This window comes from Micropterus dolomieu, linkage group LG04 (assembly GCF_021292245.1).
Source record: "Micropterus dolomieu isolate WLL.071019.BEF.003 ecotype Adirondacks linkage group LG04, ASM2129224v1, whole genome shotgun sequence".
Lineage (NCBI taxonomy): Eukaryota > Metazoa > Chordata > Actinopteri > Centrarchiformes > Centrarchidae > Micropterus > Micropterus dolomieu.
Window position 1 is genome coordinate 27,409,361 of NC_060153.1, and position 18,427 is coordinate 27,427,787.

The window sequence follows — 18,427 nt, forward strand, 5'->3', positions numbered from 1 at the left end:
GGGGGGGGGGGGGGGGGGGGGGGGGGCACTCCAGCCCTAAACACCTGTCTGCCCTTGCCCTTCTCCACACAGTGAGACGGAGAACTTCTACTCCCCAAAAATGACAAAATCATGGGTGCTACCAAATGCAGCAACGCTTACGGGATGATGGCCGTGGTGGTTAAAGTTTGTGTTTAAAGGGTTGAATTATACAACAATCGACAACCATGAGAACAAATGCGTTGATGGCAATGAGTTAGTTTACAGAGAAGAAGGCTTTTTGGTTTGTTGATTACAGCATCACCCTCCAAACTTTCACTCTGATGACCTAAATACAAAGTAATGCATGTACAAACACACTCTCATTCATCTTTGAACCAAGATTACAAAACAGTTAGAGAAGTGAGGCGTTATATTACCAACGACTACTGTATTAAAACCTATTTGACGCATATTTAATACTCAACCATCAGGGCAAAAGAGTTGATAGTTTGTTGATGATGAATGAAAGCCATAAGGCCTGAAGTAAAGCCTACAGTTTACTTAAATAAGCTCAAAGAAGGGGAGACACTTACTTCAGTGGAAGCACTGATTGTTTTGATGCTAACTGGCGCTAAGGTTGTCACCCTTTAAGACCAATCAACTATCTGAAGTTTATCTATGGTCTATAAACAAACTCAAGGCTTAGCAGTGGTTCAATTTCCTACTGAAGCGTTGGAAAGGGGAGAACTCATATTTCTTCACAGTAGTGTTACAGTATAGCACAGTTATGTTCTAGTATGGAGCGAGGGCGTTTTATAGCTGCGTTACAAGAAAAGCCACCATGTAAAGCAGGGCTATGGTGATTGACAACTAGCTGTGGCACAATGGGAGGGAAGGCTGTGCTGCGACGGGAGGACAGACATTCAAAAGACAACACAAACTAAAAGGAGGCTAATCGAAACTTTTTTTTTTCCTTTTAATTGACAAAGACACAACCAGCATCATTGTTAGAGATAAAACACAGCAACAAACAAAACAATGTGGGTGGGCTTTCAATTAACTTTTTTTTTCCTTAAAAAGAAGAAGTCACTTGTGGTGCTTGAATACATTCAGTGCCCAGCGATCGCTTTGCTTTGTGTCAGCCTGATGCATGTGATGTGGTTTGTGTCACACAGGCAGAAGGTTTAATGTAATATCAGCTCTGCTAGCTGCCTCTCACACATCCGCTCATCCTCCCGGGTTGACGCATGTTTGTCTGCTTGTTGGTTTGTGTATATATATATATGTGTGTGTGTGTGTGTGTGAGCATGAGCTTCTAAGTCCAAGTGCTTGCTTTAGCTGCCTATTGTCTCTCTCTTTCTCAGATCTTCACCCTCTTTGTCTTCCTCTACATGCATGCCCGTCACAGCCACGCACAGGAAATGAACCCACCCCCGCCACCGCCGCCGCCAAAAAAACCCAAAACAAACGCCACACAGGTTGGTTGCCTAGCAAAAGCACTAGAGGGCAAAGTGTGCTTGTGTGGCACAATAGAGGAACAGCATTTGTTCTGTTGTGATGTTCACAATTTAAACAGAGAAAGGAGTGTTGAGAGTGAGGAACGCGTCTCTGGAGAGAGGGTGGGAAAGACGGGAGGAGAGAGGCAAAGAGAGAGAGATCAAGTGAAGAGAACAAAGTGAGAGGGCACGAGGGAGACAGATTTGTGTGTGTGTGAATGTGTGTGTGTGTGTGTGTGTGTGTGTGTGTGTGTGTATATATATGGGGGGCACAAATCTAAGAGGAAAAGGGAGCGCTGAGAGTGCTTTCTACTCCCTTCAGCTCCTCACATAGTTGAGAGATCTGAAGCACTGAGCTGGGTGGCACAAACACACAAACACAAATAAATTGCTGTCTTGAGAACAAGTCTTCCTTCCCCTTCATCAGTCTCCGGTGTTCAATCAGCCCCAGCTGAAGCTCGGGCTCAAAGCACTGCTGCGTAAACGGGGCTCGCTTTCAAACACTGGAACATGAGAAAAATTCATTCCATGGAGAAAAAAGGGAAACTAATGAAACACACCTCTTAATCTCTATATTGGTTTTTCATTAATATGCACGAGACATAATCGCTCTCTCCATCTCACACACACACACACACACACACACACACACACACACAAAACATAACACAAGAACTCATTTATAACCTTGCTCATGTTTTACAAAACAAAAACATGCCAGTCCACATCATGTCATCCTTTTTGTTTTACTTTCTCAGGTTTTAACATTTGTCCGACTGCAACGTTTAGTTCATCCAGTAAAAACTCTTCTCCAGTTTCCCCGTTGGCTATTGGCTCGGGAAAAACTCATCCATCCAACCATCATTTGAGTCCAGCTCCGCCCCCGAGCCATCGCCCAATCCAAAGGCTCCACCCCCTGAGGGCCCGCCCCCATATCCATAGGATGACATGTCCTGATTGGCTGTCCTCTGGTAGCCCGGTGGCTGACCTCCAACCCCGACTCCCCCTGGTCCGTAGGGTCCACCTCCTCCTCCCCCTGCCCCTATTCCAGGCCCCCCGGGGCCCGGCCCGAACCCTCCCATCCCAGACATCCCCTGGCCCATCACCCCTTGGTTCATCCCCTGGTTCATGACCATGGGCCGGGGCTGGTTGGTCCTGGGCTGACCGCCCATATGAGGGGCCATCATTGGGCCTCCCATACTGGCCGCTGGGTTGACCACCCTGGGGTCCATCCCCTGGTTCATCCCCTGGCCCGGGCCCTGAAAGTGTTGCTTAGCCATGCGTGGGGGTTGACCCGGCTGCATCCCATAACCCTGGGCGGAGCTGAACCCCACCATGTCTCCTCCCCCTCCTCCTGTAGTCCTTCCAACTCCTCCACCCATGGCCTGCAGACTCTGTCCTTGCTGCTGTGGCCAGCCGCCCCCCGCCATTCCCCCGCCTCCTCCTCCTCCTGCTCCCAGCATGCTTTGCAGTCTCTGTGCTTGGGCTTTGGGAGGGCCTTTGAGGGGCTGCTGGGCCATGGAGTTCATTAACATCCCCTGTCCTCCATACCCTCCAGCTCCACCACCTCCAGGGCCTCCGGGCATACCTCCGACCCCAGGACCTGCACCTGCCTGCCGGGTTGGCCCTCCAGCGGGGTTGTGCTGTGGTGGAAGACCCAAAGAGGCCTGGACACTTTGGCTCTGGTGCTGCTGCTGCTGCTGGTGGATCATTTGGCTCATGGAGGGGTTGATCCCATACAGGGAACCCTGGCTGGACCCTTGGTTGCCGTAGGGTAAACCCATGTCAGTTTGGGGTCCCACGGAGCCTCCCTGGCCCTGAACAGAACTCATCTGGACCATCTGCTGCTGGTTCTGCTGCTGCTGTTGTAGGAGACGGGCGGCCCGAATGTTCTGGAGAGCCTGGCTCCTGGATGCCAGATCCTGGGGAGGACCTGAGAGAGAATTACCAGAAAGTTAAAACCAGAGAACAGACACAGTGGAAAGAATTAGAGAGGCATATGGAGACAGAAATCACAAAGGAGCTGGACTTTTGTAAAAGAGCTTTGAAACCTGCATACGAGATCCACTTAAATCATCAAATGGCACACAAGATCGATCTAAGACATCGCTAAGGCAAAGATTTATGTTCTGTGACAACCTGTTTACTCTGGAAAAGAATGTTTCCCTCCCAATTTACTTCAAACCCTACCACACTACAATAAATCTAAACCCACTAAAGCTCCAGCACCTCACTTCCCCACTTTTTCCAATTAGAGGCTCCGTAGTGGTAGAGCCGAGGAGGTCTGCTAGCGTAGAAATGGCTCTAAATCCTCCAATAAACCCACTTCTGAAATCATTCCACTAATCCTCGGACTGTAACTGTAACAGAGGAGTCTAAACAAAGAGGATCGCACTAGATTTGGAGGTGATGTAACATGAGAAAATGTTACATTATAAATATATAAAAACAGGTATATTTCTAGGCCAGAGTTTCATGCTAAAGCCTCCTCGTCCTCTCCACATCATCTCCTAGACTTGCAGACAGACTCTGTGATGGCTATAAATGGCTTTCAACTTGACTCTCCTCCTCCCTCTCTGCATTTTTCTTCATCTCTCCATCATCCTCTCACCCACTCATCTCTCTCTTTTTTTCTCTTCCCAACCTCTCCTTCTACCTATTCCTTCTGCCAGCCTCCCCCCCTCTCTCCCCCTCTCCCATTTCCCTCCTCTCATCCATCTCTCTGACTTCACCGGAACTCAGGGGGATCCAGGACAGACAAGTTGCCGTGGTAACAGGCAGAGCAGGATTTTTTTTTTTTGAGAGAGAGCGATAGCGCAAGGAGAAAGAGAGAAAAGAGGCTGAAAGGCATCTGAGCGCCAACGGATATGTATCTGACAGACAGACCGAGAAGACGAGGTTTGGTTTCAGGGTGATGTTCAGTCAGCACTGCTGTTTGCATACATGTTTTTATGTGTTTGTGTGTCTGTCTGTCTCTGAATATGGCAGAGAGTGAACTGTAAAATCTGTTAAATGTCTTGGCACTTTACAATGTATACCGTACTTGTTGCAGACATGCGAGATTGCAAGCCTTTTTTTCCACCCGGATACTCTCCAAAAATCTATTTATTAATGTGTCCATCAATAAATTGCTGTAAAATGTAGGTCTTGTCTTGCTTATTAGAATCTATTGAGGTGCTGCCATTCTTGTATTTTTGCACATATAGTGTGTCTTGTTAGATTGCGTGTTGCGTGAATGCATGTGTTTGTGGGTCTCACCTTGGTACTGACTGACTTGAGGGTATGGATTCCTCTGGCCCTGGCCCATCTGTCTGGGGAGATGCTGCTGCTGTTGGAGCTACATTAACACAGACACACACAAACAAAATTGTTAAGGGTGTAGATTATAAATGTGTTACATTCCTTCATGTTTATTTCATGAATTCAATATACAATAGCGTTATGGGATACACACACAAAAAAAAGCTAAGCAAAACAGATTTTATAAACATAATTAGATACCATTACAAAATGCAAACTGAAGTCCTAGGTCCAAAGCTAGCATATAACTTTCACTGGACCTTTCCTGGGGCAAACATATTTGCCTGATTTGTTATCATGAAATGCTTTTATTAGTGGGTTTCTCTATATTGAGTTACAACTATCATTACATTCTGTGCATCAACAGGTACGAACACAGCGGCCTACTTAAATTCTAATTTGATAGCTGATCAATTATTTGGGTCATTTATTTAGTACAATTGCCACAGTACAGGTGAGACAGATGATTGGTACAGCAGAGACAGATGTTTTGGTAGAATAGAGACAGACAGATGTTTGTTAAAGTAGAGGTGAGACTAGTATAGAAAAAGTGAGATAGGTGTTTCATATAAAGTGGAGACAGATATTTAGCAAATGCTTGTTTAGTAAAGTGAAGATAGGTGTTTAGCACAATACAGACAGGTGTTTGGTACAGTAGAGACAGATGTTTGGTACAGCAGAAACAGATGTTTGGTACAGTAGAGACAGATGTTTAGTACAGTAGAAACAGATGTTTGGTAGAGTAGAAACAGATGTTTAGTACAGCAGAGACAGATGTTTGATGCAGTAGAAACAGATGTTTGGTACAGTAGAGACACATGTTTGGTACAGCAGAGACAGATGTTTAGTACAGTAGAAACAGATGTTTGGTAGAGTAGAAACAGATGTTTAGTACAGCAGAGACAGATGTTTGATGCAGTAGAAACAGATGTTTGGTACAGTAGAGACACATGTTTGGTACAGCAGAGACAGATGTTTAGTACAGTAGAAACAGATGTTTGGTAGAGTAGAAACAGATGTTTAGTACAGCAGAGACAGATGTTTGATGCAGTAGAAACAGATGTTTGGTACAGTAGAGACAGATGTTTAGTACAGTAGAAACAGATGTTCAGTAAAGTGGAGACAGATGTTTGGTACAACAGAGAAAGATGTTTAGTACAGTAGATGTGAGACAGGTGTTCAGTAAAGTGGAGACAGATGTTTGGTACAACAGAGACAGATGTTTGGTACAGCAGAGAAAGATGTTTAGTACAGTAGATGTGAGACAGATGTTCAGTAAAGTAGAAACAGATGTTTAGTGCAGTAGAAACAGATGTTTAGTACAGAAGAAACAGATGTTTAGTACAGTAGAGACAGATGTTTAGTACAGCAGAGACAGATGTTTAGTACAGCAGAAACAGATGTTTAGTACAGTAGAGACAGATGTTTGGTACAGCAGAGACAGATGTTTAGTACAGCAGAGACAGATGTTTAGTACAGTGGAGACAGATGTTTGGTGCAGTAGAAACAGATGTTTGGTGCAGTAGAGACAGATGTTTAGTACAGAAGAAACAGATGTTTAGTACAGTAGAGACAGATGTTTGGTACAGCAGAGACAGATGTTTAGTACAGTGGAGACAGATGTTTGGTGCAGTAGAAACAGATGTTTAGTGCAGTAGAAAGAGATGTTTAGTACAGTAGAGACAGATGTTTGGTACAGCAGAGACAGATGTTTAGTACAGTGGAGACAGATGTTTGGTGCAGTAGAAACAGATGTTTGGTGCAGTAGAGACAGATGTTTAGTACAGAAGAAACAGATGTTTAGTACAGTAGAGACAGATGTTTAGTACAGAAGAAACAGATGTTTAGTACAGTAGAGACAGATGTTTACTACAGTAGAGACAGATGTTTGGTGCAGTAGACGTGAGACAGATGTTCAGTAAAGTGGAGACAGATGTTTAGTACAGCAGAGACAGATGTTCATTATAGCAGAAGTGATGCAGATGTGTGCTTTCAGGATTAGGTTAGTGTATCGTGTATTATTTGTGCTTCTACACAAATAATACCATCACTGATCCGTGTTCCAACAGTAAACCAGAGGCAGAACTGATATTATGTCATAGCTGTGCTGCAGGTATAGCAAATGAAATGGAGAAAAGGCAGTCTGGGTCCTTAGCAGCATAAAAAGCAGCTAGTGGGTGCATGCTTGGAAAGCAGAAGGTGTTGCTCATTTAAATGGATGTATGATATCCAGCTAACAACACACACTAAAACCCCAGCAGGATGTGTTTCCTTTCAGACACCTATATTTGTGTGTCTGTGTATGTTTTTGCAGATCCAATTAAAACCAACATAGTGGGTGGTGACTTCAGAGTTCAGAACTCTTTAACACTTGATTCCCTCACAGAGAGAGAAATAAAAAGAAAACACGACATTATCACAGCAGGCAGCATGTAGCAAAAACACACACACATACACTTGCACACACACACACATTGCAGAGATGAAAAGGAAGTAGGGAAGAGGGGGCTGGTTGAGGGTAATTATACATGCAACCAGACAACAGTTATGAAGAGGAGAGGATGAGCTGCTCTTATCAGAGCTGCAGACACAAACAAATATTCAGGAATGTATAGCCAAACAATGCACACACACATTCACACAAATTATAATTTAATGCATAACAGACGACTCACACAGGCCTAGCCTTTTTGTTATCACCAGACCATCACACTAGCCTTATGCTATGCGCACACTGACTTAAAAAACCCACCTGTTCAGCCAGTAGTTGCTGCTGCTGTTGTTGTCTCTGCTCTCTGAAGAGCTGCTGCTTCTGCTGCTCCATCATGTGCATCTGCACCCTTTTCTCCTGCTCCATCACCATCATCTGTTTCATCATGGCTGCCTGCTGCTGGTTGCCCACGTAGCCCGGAGGTGGACCTGACCCCTGGTTGGGCCCCACCCCTGAGGCCACGCCCCCAGCAGGGTGAGGAGGCGGGATGGCGCCTGGTGGCCGAGCCATTCCCACCACACCTTGTTCCTGTACAGACAGAGAGAGAGGACAGCTGGTCAGACGGACTGTTAATCACATAACAATCAAGCAAGCTAAAGGAATAGTTTGTAACGCTTTTTCAATTATTCTATTTCTTGCCAAGAGTCAGATGCGAAGATCGATATCACTGTCATATCCGTCTGTCAAACATAAGGCTACACCAAGCTGCTGGTTAGCTTAGCTTAGCATAAAGGTCAGAAAATGCACTTGCCATCACCTTTGAAACTCATTAGTTAACATGTTATATCTTGTTATATCTGCAACCTCCTGGAGTCTTCACATTAACCATACAGATATGAGAGAGGTAGTTCTCATTTAACGCTCATGAAGAAAACAAATAAAGTGTATTTCCCAAAATGTTGAACTTTTGCTTTAAAGTCTATTTTAATATCTGTATTGCTAAAAGTGAAAAGCAAAAAATGGCTGTATTAGCTTTTGTTGCATCTTACAAAGCCACTTCAAACTATACAAACCGCCTCTTCAGTTACAGAAAGAAGGCATATTCAATACACTCCCAGCATATTTGGCATCTACAGTGACACCTTTGCACAGTCTGTTTTGGGCATAAAACTGTAGTCAGCCATTATGTTGTATAATAGCTCACAAAGACACAGTCTTTCTGTGAATAAGAGTGAAAAACAAGATAAAGACAGAACTGCCTCTAGATTCAGATCATCGGGCCACCCTGAGTCCTCCCAACGGAGCACTGGTTGGTCCTTGCTGCATACATTATCTCTCCATTAGCATATAAAGAGCACTTCCTCCTCCACTCAGCCATATGCTAATCTCTAATAGGATGAAATGGCCTGCTTTGGCCAATGGGAAGGGAGCGTTTATGAATCTATTAAAGGTTAGACAGCTGAACGAGAGTGGACATCGTTTAGGCTTGCTGACAGTTAAGACAGGGGAAAGGCCCGAGAGGAGAAGAAAGGACAATTCAGGCCAGTAAATAGTGTGTGCACACATAAAAATGCAACAACACACAGCCACCCGCAGCCACACAGAGGAATAGATAGTGTACAACAAATCACATTTAACTGCAGGGCAAGAATGAAACAGCAAAAGCAGGATTACAGTTGCGCATCGTAGCATTGGCAAGAGTCTGTAACACATCACTATACTCAATATGTTCCGAAAGAGCCAAAGCCTCATAATCCGTATCGAGGCTCTGCTCTTCTTAGAAAGGAGTTAGGTGGAGATAAAACTCATATATTAGAGCACAAAAAACCCTGTGGAGCAAACAGAATCGGCTGCTTAAGACAACCAGACCAGACTGATCGATGTTCAGAGATACGTGTCTCATCCATGGTTGGCATGTTCGTGCCGGATGGCAGGAGTGCAGTCAGACAATGTAAGAAAGGAGCAGAGAGGCGTAGTGTCACGAAATGACCAACGGGTGGCAGTGGTGATCTTTAAGCATGCACGTGTGTGTGTGTGTGTGTATGTGTGAGTGTGAGAGAGTGAGAGAGAGAGTGAGAGAGAGAGTGAGTATGTCTCACTGGCCTCCTCTCAGCAGATGGCTCAATCATGACGGTTCTGATCTACGATCTCTCCCCTCCCCCACTCACTCTATGTCTTTCTTCCCCTCTCTCTAAACACCCCACCATCAAACTCCTTTCTCCACTCTTTCTCTGGTTCTCTCTCTTTCTCTCTGTTGACAGGGGGCCCTGAGTCATGTCCACACAACTGCCAGGGAACGAGAGAGATGGATTTCAAAGGAAGGAGGAGAGGAAAGGCCTCAGAGAATTTAAGATTTTGGTGGAGGTGGTGTGTGTGTTGCAGGGGAGAAATGCTAGTAGCACAGTAGCATTTAGCTGAAGAAATGAAAGAAAACTACAGTATGTATACTGTATGCACTGTATATATTTAAATCAAGAGAAAGGCACATGACGGAAAAATAAAAAAAGAGAAAATGAATTAGCAGTAGTATCGTATTATCTCAGTGTTATTAGTACTTCGCTGAAGCGTTGCTAATATACAACAAATTCAATGTCACGCCAATAAAGCTTATTGAATAGAATAGAATAGCAGGTATCCTCTTTAGAATGAAAAAAAGAAAATTAAATTAACTGAAGGGAAGAAAAAAGAACGTGTGGGGAAAAGAAGGGAGGCATGAGAGCAGCACGAGAAAAAGAAGAGGAGAAAAGGCGAGCAGATCTTGTTTTGGGAGAAAAAAAACGAGAGAAAGCAAGGAGGTGACGAGCCAAAAGAGGAGGAGGGAAAGGTGGGAACGAGGGGAGGAGAGGAGAGCAGGTACCCTGGCAACAGTTGCTGCAGCGAGGAGCAGATGGCGCTCGGAGGAGCGGTTATGGCCGCCGCGCCTGCTCACCCTGCACAACGCTGGGCAGATCCGAACGACTCACACGTACTGTACTATACACACAAACACACAGTTATGCTACACTTTTACTTTGGCTTTCTTTGATCTCTTCTTTCTCTATTTATGAGTCCATCTCCCATTCCCTCTGTCCTAACTCATGAATGTTGTTGAATAATGTAACAAAGAGCATGTACAGTCTGTCCCCCCCCCCCGACGCTTCATTCTGGCACTGCGGACCAACTCGACTCAGTCTTTAAGCTCTGTGTTGTTCAACTGAAATGGGTCAGCGGCTAATGACACGCAATGGTTAGGTGCTAACTAAAGGAGGACCAGAGAAACTCAGCCAGAAGCTGGAGTTTGCAACAGCTGGAAACTGCAACAGCTACTGTAAGTTGCAGATAGGTCAGTTTGTAGCAGCAAAGATCAGGCAGAGAAAAAGGAACAGAGGATGAAATTAAAAGAGGGGTTAATGTATCACAGGTTATTCTGGAGGAAGTGTGTGTTTCTTTCTGTGTGTGTGTGTGTGGTGGAGGCTGTCGGCTTTATTGGGTTAGGAAGCATGGAGAGCCCAGGTGATTACATTACACATGAAGAGAGCGGAAATGTGCGTGTGCATGTGTGTAAGTGAGAGAGTCGGGTGGAGATAGCGAGAGAGATTGTCCATTTCATTTCTACGTCTCATGGAGCAGTAATACTGGGTCTACTGTGTTCACTGTGTGTGTGTTTAAAGGTGCATCTGCATACACCGGTCATACACTTGCAATGAAACTAATGATGATGAAATCACCTGCTCACATAGTGGCCACACAGCGGTAAGATTAAGGCTTACCGCTGAGACACACACACACACGCTCTTACTCAGTTAACTTAAAGACAAACACATATTGACAGACTACTACAACACTACATGATGCCTTACAGTTCATGCATAAAGGCATTAAGTGTAACAACTGAACACCATGCATAAACACACACACATACACACACACACACACACACACAGCATATCAGAGCAGCAGCGCCTGGCAGCAGAGTGCTGGGTGTCTGCGTGCGCTCCAGAGTGGCTCACATCTGTCACCCACTTGTGTAAGAGAAGGAAGGGAGAGAAGTGAAGAGGAGGAGTGCAGGAGCAGTGAAAAGAGAGGGAACAGAGAGTGAGGGCTGGAAGGATGAGGAGATGCCTCATTAGACTCTAACGCAGACTACGACTGTAATCAGACTGAGAAAGTGAACAGGAAAGTACATCAGCCCGCATTATTTGTTGCATCTGCATTTGGATCTGCAGCAAAGCTGGAGCAAGGGTGGATGTTGCAGCAGTTGATGGTTTATGGTACAGATGCTTGGAGTGTGCTGAAGCCGCGCATCTGGCTAGTGAGGCCAGCATGAAGGTCACAGGTTTGATCTCTTTCACAGCCAGCGCTCATCAATGTCTGAACGTCCTTGAGCTTCACACTGGTTGACCTTGCACCCTGACCCTGCTGGTGATGTCTACAGATGTGTAGAAATATGCAAATGAAAAAGCTTGAAAAGACACTGGTAGAAATATGACTGGATGCCTCACAGAAAGTCTCGACCGCTAGAGTGGAGTTTCTGCATTTTTCAAGGGCTCCAGCTTGAATAAATAGATGTGTATAGCAGATACTCATGTATGTAGAATGAATAGAAAGACGAATAAAAAGGTTGCCTTAGTTTTTTTGTCAATGCAAGCATTTCATAAAAAAAAAAAAAGGTACTTCTTTGTTCCAGGTCACCAATAAAAACATCTATAATCAGTTATCTTTAAGACAAATTACATTGTATGTTCATATAAAAAGCATCAAATTTTCATCAAATTACATTTCAAACCAAATTCATTTAACTTTGAGCACAATTAGTGGCGTGTTAGCAATAGACTTAAAACTATATGCTATTGCAGACCTATGTGCAGTACCTAGAACATACAATGACATGGGTAACTAATTTAAAATTATGGACAGCTCAAAATCATCATGCTGGTGAATTTGAACATCACATACAATAAATATGTCTGAATATGTGACAATTACAATACGATATCCATCGTCAACCGCTTATCCTGAGTACAGAGTCGCAGGGGGCTGGAGCCAATCCCAGCTGACATCGGGCGAAAGGCGGGGTACGCCCTGGCAACCTAGACAAACAACCACTCACGCTCACAGTCACACCTAAGGACAATTTAGGGTCACCAATCAACCTACAGTGGATAGAAAAAGTCTACACACCCCTGTTAAAATGCCAGGTTCTTATGATGTAAAATAATGAGACAAAGATAAATCATGTCACAACTTCCACCTTTAATGTGACCTATAATGTGAACAATTCAATAGAAAAACAAACTGAAATCTTTGAGGGGGAAAAATGAAAAATAAATACCCTCAAATTACCTGGTTGCATAAGTGTGCACACCCTTAGACTAATACTTTGTTGAAGCACCTTTTCATTTTATTACAGCAGTCAGTCTTTTTGGGTAGGGTTCTATTAGCATGGCACATCTTGACGTGGCAATATTTGCCCACTCTTCTTTGCAAAAGCGCTCCAAATCTGTCAGATTGTGAGGACTTCGCCTGTGCACAGCCCTCTTCAGATCACCCTACAGATGTTCAATAGGATTCAGGTCTGGGCTCTGGCTGGGCCATCCCAGAACGGTAATCTTCTTCTGGTGAAGCCATGCTTTTGTGGATTTGGATGTGTGCTTTGGGTCGTTGTCGTGCTGAAAGGTGAACTTCCTCTTCATCTTCAGCTTTCTAATGGACGCCTGACGGTTTTGTGCCAAAATTGCCTGGTATTTGGAAGTGTTCATAACTGTTCCTGACTAAAGCCCCGGTTCCAGCTGAAGAAAAACAGCCCCAAAGCATGATGCTGCCACCACCATGCTCCACTGTGGGTATGCTGTTCCTTGGGTGATGTGCAGTGTTGTTTTTGCGTCATACATAAATGTTCTTGGTTTCATCGGACCATAACACGTTTTCCCACATGCTTTTTGGGGACTTGATGTTTGTTTTTTCAAACTTACTGTAAGAAAAGGTTTCGTCTTGCCACCCTACCCCATAGCCCATTCATATGAAGAATACAGGAGATAGTTGTCACATGTACCACACAGCCAGTACTTGCCAGAAATTCCTGCAGTTCCTTTAATGTTGCTGTAGGCCTCTTGGAAGCCTCCCTGACCACTTTTCTTTTCATCTTTTCATCAATCTTGGAGGGACGTCCAGTTCTTGGTAAAGTCACAGTTGTGCCATATTTTCTCCACTTGATGATGACTGTCTTCACTGTGTTCCATAGTAAATCTAATGCTTTGGAAATTCTTTTGTACCCGTCTCCTGACTTACGTCTTTCAACAATGAGATCTCTCTGATGCTTTGAAAGCTCTCTGCGGACCGTGGCTTTTGCTCGGAGATGCAACTAAGAAAATATCAGGAAAATCCTACTACAAGAGCTGCTTTTTATTTTTATTTATTTGTGATTAATCAGAGTCACTTTAAATGATGGCAGGTGTGTAACGACTTCTAGTAAACCTGAGTTTGAATGCGATTGGTTAATTCTGAACACAGCCACATCCCCAGTTATAAGAGGGTGTGCACACTTATGCAACCAGGTTATTGTTTTTATTTTTCATTTTTATCTTTGTCTCATTATTTTACATCATAAGAACATCATATTAACAAGGATGTGTAAACTTTTTCTATCCACTGTAGTCCGCATGTCTTTGGACGGTGGGAGGAAGCCGGAGGACCCGGAGAGAACCCACGCAGACACAGGGAGAACATGCAAACTCCACACAGAAAGGCCGGGACAACTGGGTTTGAACCCACCTTCTTGCTGTGAGGCAGGAGTGCTTACCACTGTACCACCGTGCTGTCCATGATACCACCAATAAAATAAAAATAATAATGAGAATGTGCATGTTTTGAGACAGGAAAACGCTTTTCTAGCTTGTCCACTATTTCCTGCCACATCTACACTTAAGAACAGCACCAGCTTATATTATATAGAAAGTCAAGTACAGACTGGATTTTCTGTCCATTGACCATCAACAGCCAGAGTCAAGTGTCCTTAAGCAACACACTCACACTCCTCATTGTATGTCGCCCTGGTTTAGACTTTAGTTCCCATCTTAAGGCACCACACAGGAGGACAGAACATGTGTCCGATTTCACTCCACTTAACGTGGTAGATGTGAAATCAAGGAATAAAGTATTTGTATTAAGGAAAAAACAAATGTGTTGCGTATTACAGTGCACGGTTAAAAGTATTACGCAGCACCTGGCACAACCATAACGACACAAGTGCATACAAAAACACACACACGCGTGCACACACACACTGACCCTGAGCAGATGGTGGAGTCAGACCTCACAGTATTACACTATCCCCACAGCGCCAGAGGTAAAGAAGACATCACTTTGACGCACGCACACAAGCACACACACACGCATACAAGCGCGCGCACACACACACACACACACACAAACAGTAACAAGGATAGGTGGAAGTGTGAAGGCAGTGTTTTGATTCTTAACTGCCACTTGTGTAGAACATTTCCTAATCCCACCCTCTCAAACACACACACACACACACACACACACACACACACACACACACACACACACACACACACACACACACACACACACACACACACACACACACACACACGCTCTTACTCAGTTTCTCCCCAAAGAGAGTTATATTTAAACTGCTGGATAGGAGTCTTGCTCCCCACAGAGGTCTGTTTAATCTCTTAACATCTCTCTGCTCTAAACCCTAACTGGCCTATTTCTGAATCTTCTGAATCTACACACACACACACACACACGCGTATAATTTAAGGGGCGATGTCAAAGTGAAATACAGACAACCCTTTACTTTTTATAAAATTCCCCTCGCAGACTCAAAAACAATGGGCAGGGTTAACAGGTTTTCTGGGGATCATCCTTTAACCATAACTGAACCAACATGATGCCGTGCAGGGATGCTGTGAAATGCATGTAGGCATGCAGGAGTGGATCAATTTAAGTAAATGAATCCCTGCAGCATGGCTGCTGTTTGGAGGCACTGTGCTTAACCAAGGGATTTCTCTGCACACAGGATGCCACCCACAGAGAGCATAGAGCCTGGAATAACAGTTCATGCTCGTTTGTATTCTTTAAATTACAATTTACCAAGCAAAACCTTTATTGATTTATGTTTGTTTTTATCTCACAGATACAGTAACCATATTCACTCTATAAACTATAGATGCATTTAAAGCCAAAAATAATTTGCAACGCTTGTCCCTTGATATTCCCTGAATGGCTCTTACCATTTTGTGGATGCAGGAATGTTGCCATGCAAAGACATCATACAGAATCTGTCTCCACTGTAATTCACTGTTCCATTAAGAGGATATTATAGGTTGTGGTTGTTTTGACTGATCATTTCTCAGCCTACACACTGAGTTGTGTTGGTTTCTACATGCTGACCTCGCCACAGCTCCACCCAGGCTCCCCCACTTAGCAAAAAATTATGGGTTTTTTTTAGATTCCACAGCAAACAAGGGGGCAGCTTGTAGAGACCAGACGTCAAAAGATCACAAATCGACAGGTTATTTCACAGACCCACGTTTTTGCCACACTCACGATGTGACTAAATAAAAGCCAATGTGGTCGATTTTCGACAACTACTGGATTGACAGCCATTCCTGGTGCCCTGAGGATGAATCCTACTGACATTGGTGATCTCCTGACTTTTCCTCTAACGCCATTGTAAGGTTGATTTGTGGTTTTTAGTGAAATGTGATGATATGATAACTATTGGATTGATCGTCACACATTCCTCACAGAATTACTGATCCTTTACCTTTTCACCTAGAACAGGGGTGTCAAACTCATTTTCACCAAGGGCCACATAAGCTTTACGGTTACCCTCAAAGGGCCAATTGCAACTGTAAGACTGTATAAACGTAACTACTCCTTAACATATTGTTAAATAACTGTCTCTTATTTGATTATGTATTCAAGTTAAGGACATTTATCAGATGTAAAAATATAGCCATAGTAAGAAAATTTCTCTGTTATTATTAATATAAATAAATAAATTTATCAGATTTAAAAACCCTCATTACTCCATCAATCAAAGATCAAACATTTTAAGTAAATAACAAAGACAAATATCATCAAACATAATCTTTTACAGTAACTTTTCACTTTTTTTCTCCACTGTCCAGAGGTGCAGAACCACAGTAAAACAAATTATTGAGCTGCTACATAGCCAACGTCTGCCAGATATCTAGCATGCCAAATATCTGGAAAAGTCGGCCGACTCGACATCCACATCCAGCCAATGAGATCAGGCAGCTACTTTTTCACCACAAAACATTATAACAAACAACAGCTGTTTTGTCTGTAGGTTCGCGTCATTTCCATGTCATAGTGTGTGACCCCTCTGTCACCGATCAGTCATGTAGTGTGAACGCCACAGACTCCCGTCGCAAGACGGCAAGTTGTGTAGTGTGAACGGCACGGCCATCGGCCGACGCTGAAAATTGTGTAGTCTGCACGAGCCTTAACTAACGTTGATCCTTCATCACTGATACTGCCTCATAACACAAAAGACATGGGCCTAGCCTGCCGGGGTTTCTCCTTGAAGCACAAACATGTATTCACTTTCCCACCATTCATGAAATTGCTTTCCTTCTGCATCAGTTTTTCTCGTCTTGGACATTTAGGGATTATTTGTATACATTTCTCATCTACACTTGTCAGAAAACTACCGTAGTGGGTGTGGAAACATCGCAATCTAGTGGCGGGATACCGTCACTTCTCGGGTCACAAAATTGACAAGATTGTGGGAGATGTAGTTTATGGCAGCATAGACTTTTATTTTAGGACAATCATGAACCTTTTTAAGCGTTCGCGGGCCACATAAAATGACGCGGCGGGCCCTTGAGTTCGACACGTGACCTAGATCCACAATCATTGTCCAAAATCTTCACTACGTAGAAGCTAATTCCCATTACTTTGTGTTAGCAAGTGTTAGCATGCTAACAGTCAAAAGTAAGATGGTGAACATGGTAAACCTATTACCTGCTAATCTTCAGTATGTCTGTCATTGTGAGCATGTTAGCAAGCTGATTTTAGCATGTAGCTCAGATCACTGCTGTGTCTATGTACAGCCTCAGTGAGCTGCTAGCATGTTGTAGATCTTATCTTATCTGATCTGCTGTTTATTGTGGATGTTTACTTTTTATTACTTGTGTTTGTTTTTTGATGCTGTTTTAATGATGCTATGTATTATTGCTACATGTCGTATTTTATGATGTAAGGAGACATGGGGGGCATGAAAGCCCCGCTTATCCTGCTTACAGGGTCGCGGGGATCAAATAAAATGTTTTAGTATTTTAGTCTGCGTCTTGTTCTATAGTCTGTACTCACAAGAGGAGCTACTGTTGGAGCACAGGTGGAGAGTCAGGAAGAAGTTAGTTTTTTCACCAAAACCCAGTGTTCAGTGCTAATGGTTGGAAAACATGTCGGCTATCATACAAAATTTGTAGATTTAAATGTGTGTTTTCCTCAACTTTGTACTGTTGCATTTATTTTCATGAAACCTTTTTTTTACCCTTTGACTTATACCTATCTCCTGCTTTACTATCTGTTTACTTGGGCTGTAACAAACAATTATTGTCATTGTTGATTAAAGGGAGAGTAAGTGATTCAGCAGGATTGTTAATATTTGAACTCAACTGTCATTAAATACACCCCTCCTACAGCGCACCATCAAAAGCCCCGCCCCCAAATTTCAAATCGCTGAGGTTTCTCCAGCGTTGAAACGCCTTCGCCTGGCCATACAACTTTCTTCTCTGTTTATAATCTTCAGAGCTTCTCCTCTTTACGTTCAAATGTGCCGATATGTAGAACTCTCTCAGCAACTGCCCCCCTCCCACCATCACTCGTGTGCACAAGCACTAACCGCCACCTGTTGCTGATTGGCTGGAACAAAGTTGTGTAGAAAGATCCGCACCATATTCTTTGTTTTCCATTTTCAGAGCTAGGGCTGTGTAGGAGCACATACAAAACTGAGAGTTAGCAATCTGTGAGGAAATATTTGCTGAATTTAACACAAAAAGTGTATTGGATTACAATTGCTTACAATTTCCCTTTAATGTTGTGATTACCTTAGATATCCATATCAGAAAATAGTAACAAATGCCCAAGGTGGCATCATAAAACTGCTTGTTTTTTCCCATTAACAGTCCAAAACTCAATAATATTAAGTTTGAGAGAAAAGCAGCAACTCTTGACATGTGAGAAGCTCCGGCTGGCA

General features: G+C 43.6%; 1 protein-coding gene across 1 annotated transcript in view; it reads right to left on the reverse strand.

Annotated features, from left to right (window-relative positions):
• Positions 1-2,007: 2,007 nt before the first annotated feature.
• The window catches only part of maml3 (mastermind-like transcriptional coactivator 3), a 107,225-nt gene continuing 90,805 nt past the window's right edge, over positions 2,008-18,427 (reverse strand). Inside the window, exons 4-6 of the mRNA XM_046047038.1 lie at positions 7,510-7,776; positions 4,716-4,794; positions 2,008-3,390 (exon numbers count right to left, since the gene is read on the reverse strand). Of these exons, the coding sequence (XP_045902994.1) occupies positions 2,285-3,390; positions 4,716-4,794; positions 7,510-7,776 (1,452 nt within the window). The 3' untranslated portion in view covers positions 2,008-2,284. The remainder of the gene's footprint in view (positions 3,391-4,715; positions 4,795-7,509; positions 7,777-18,427) is intronic.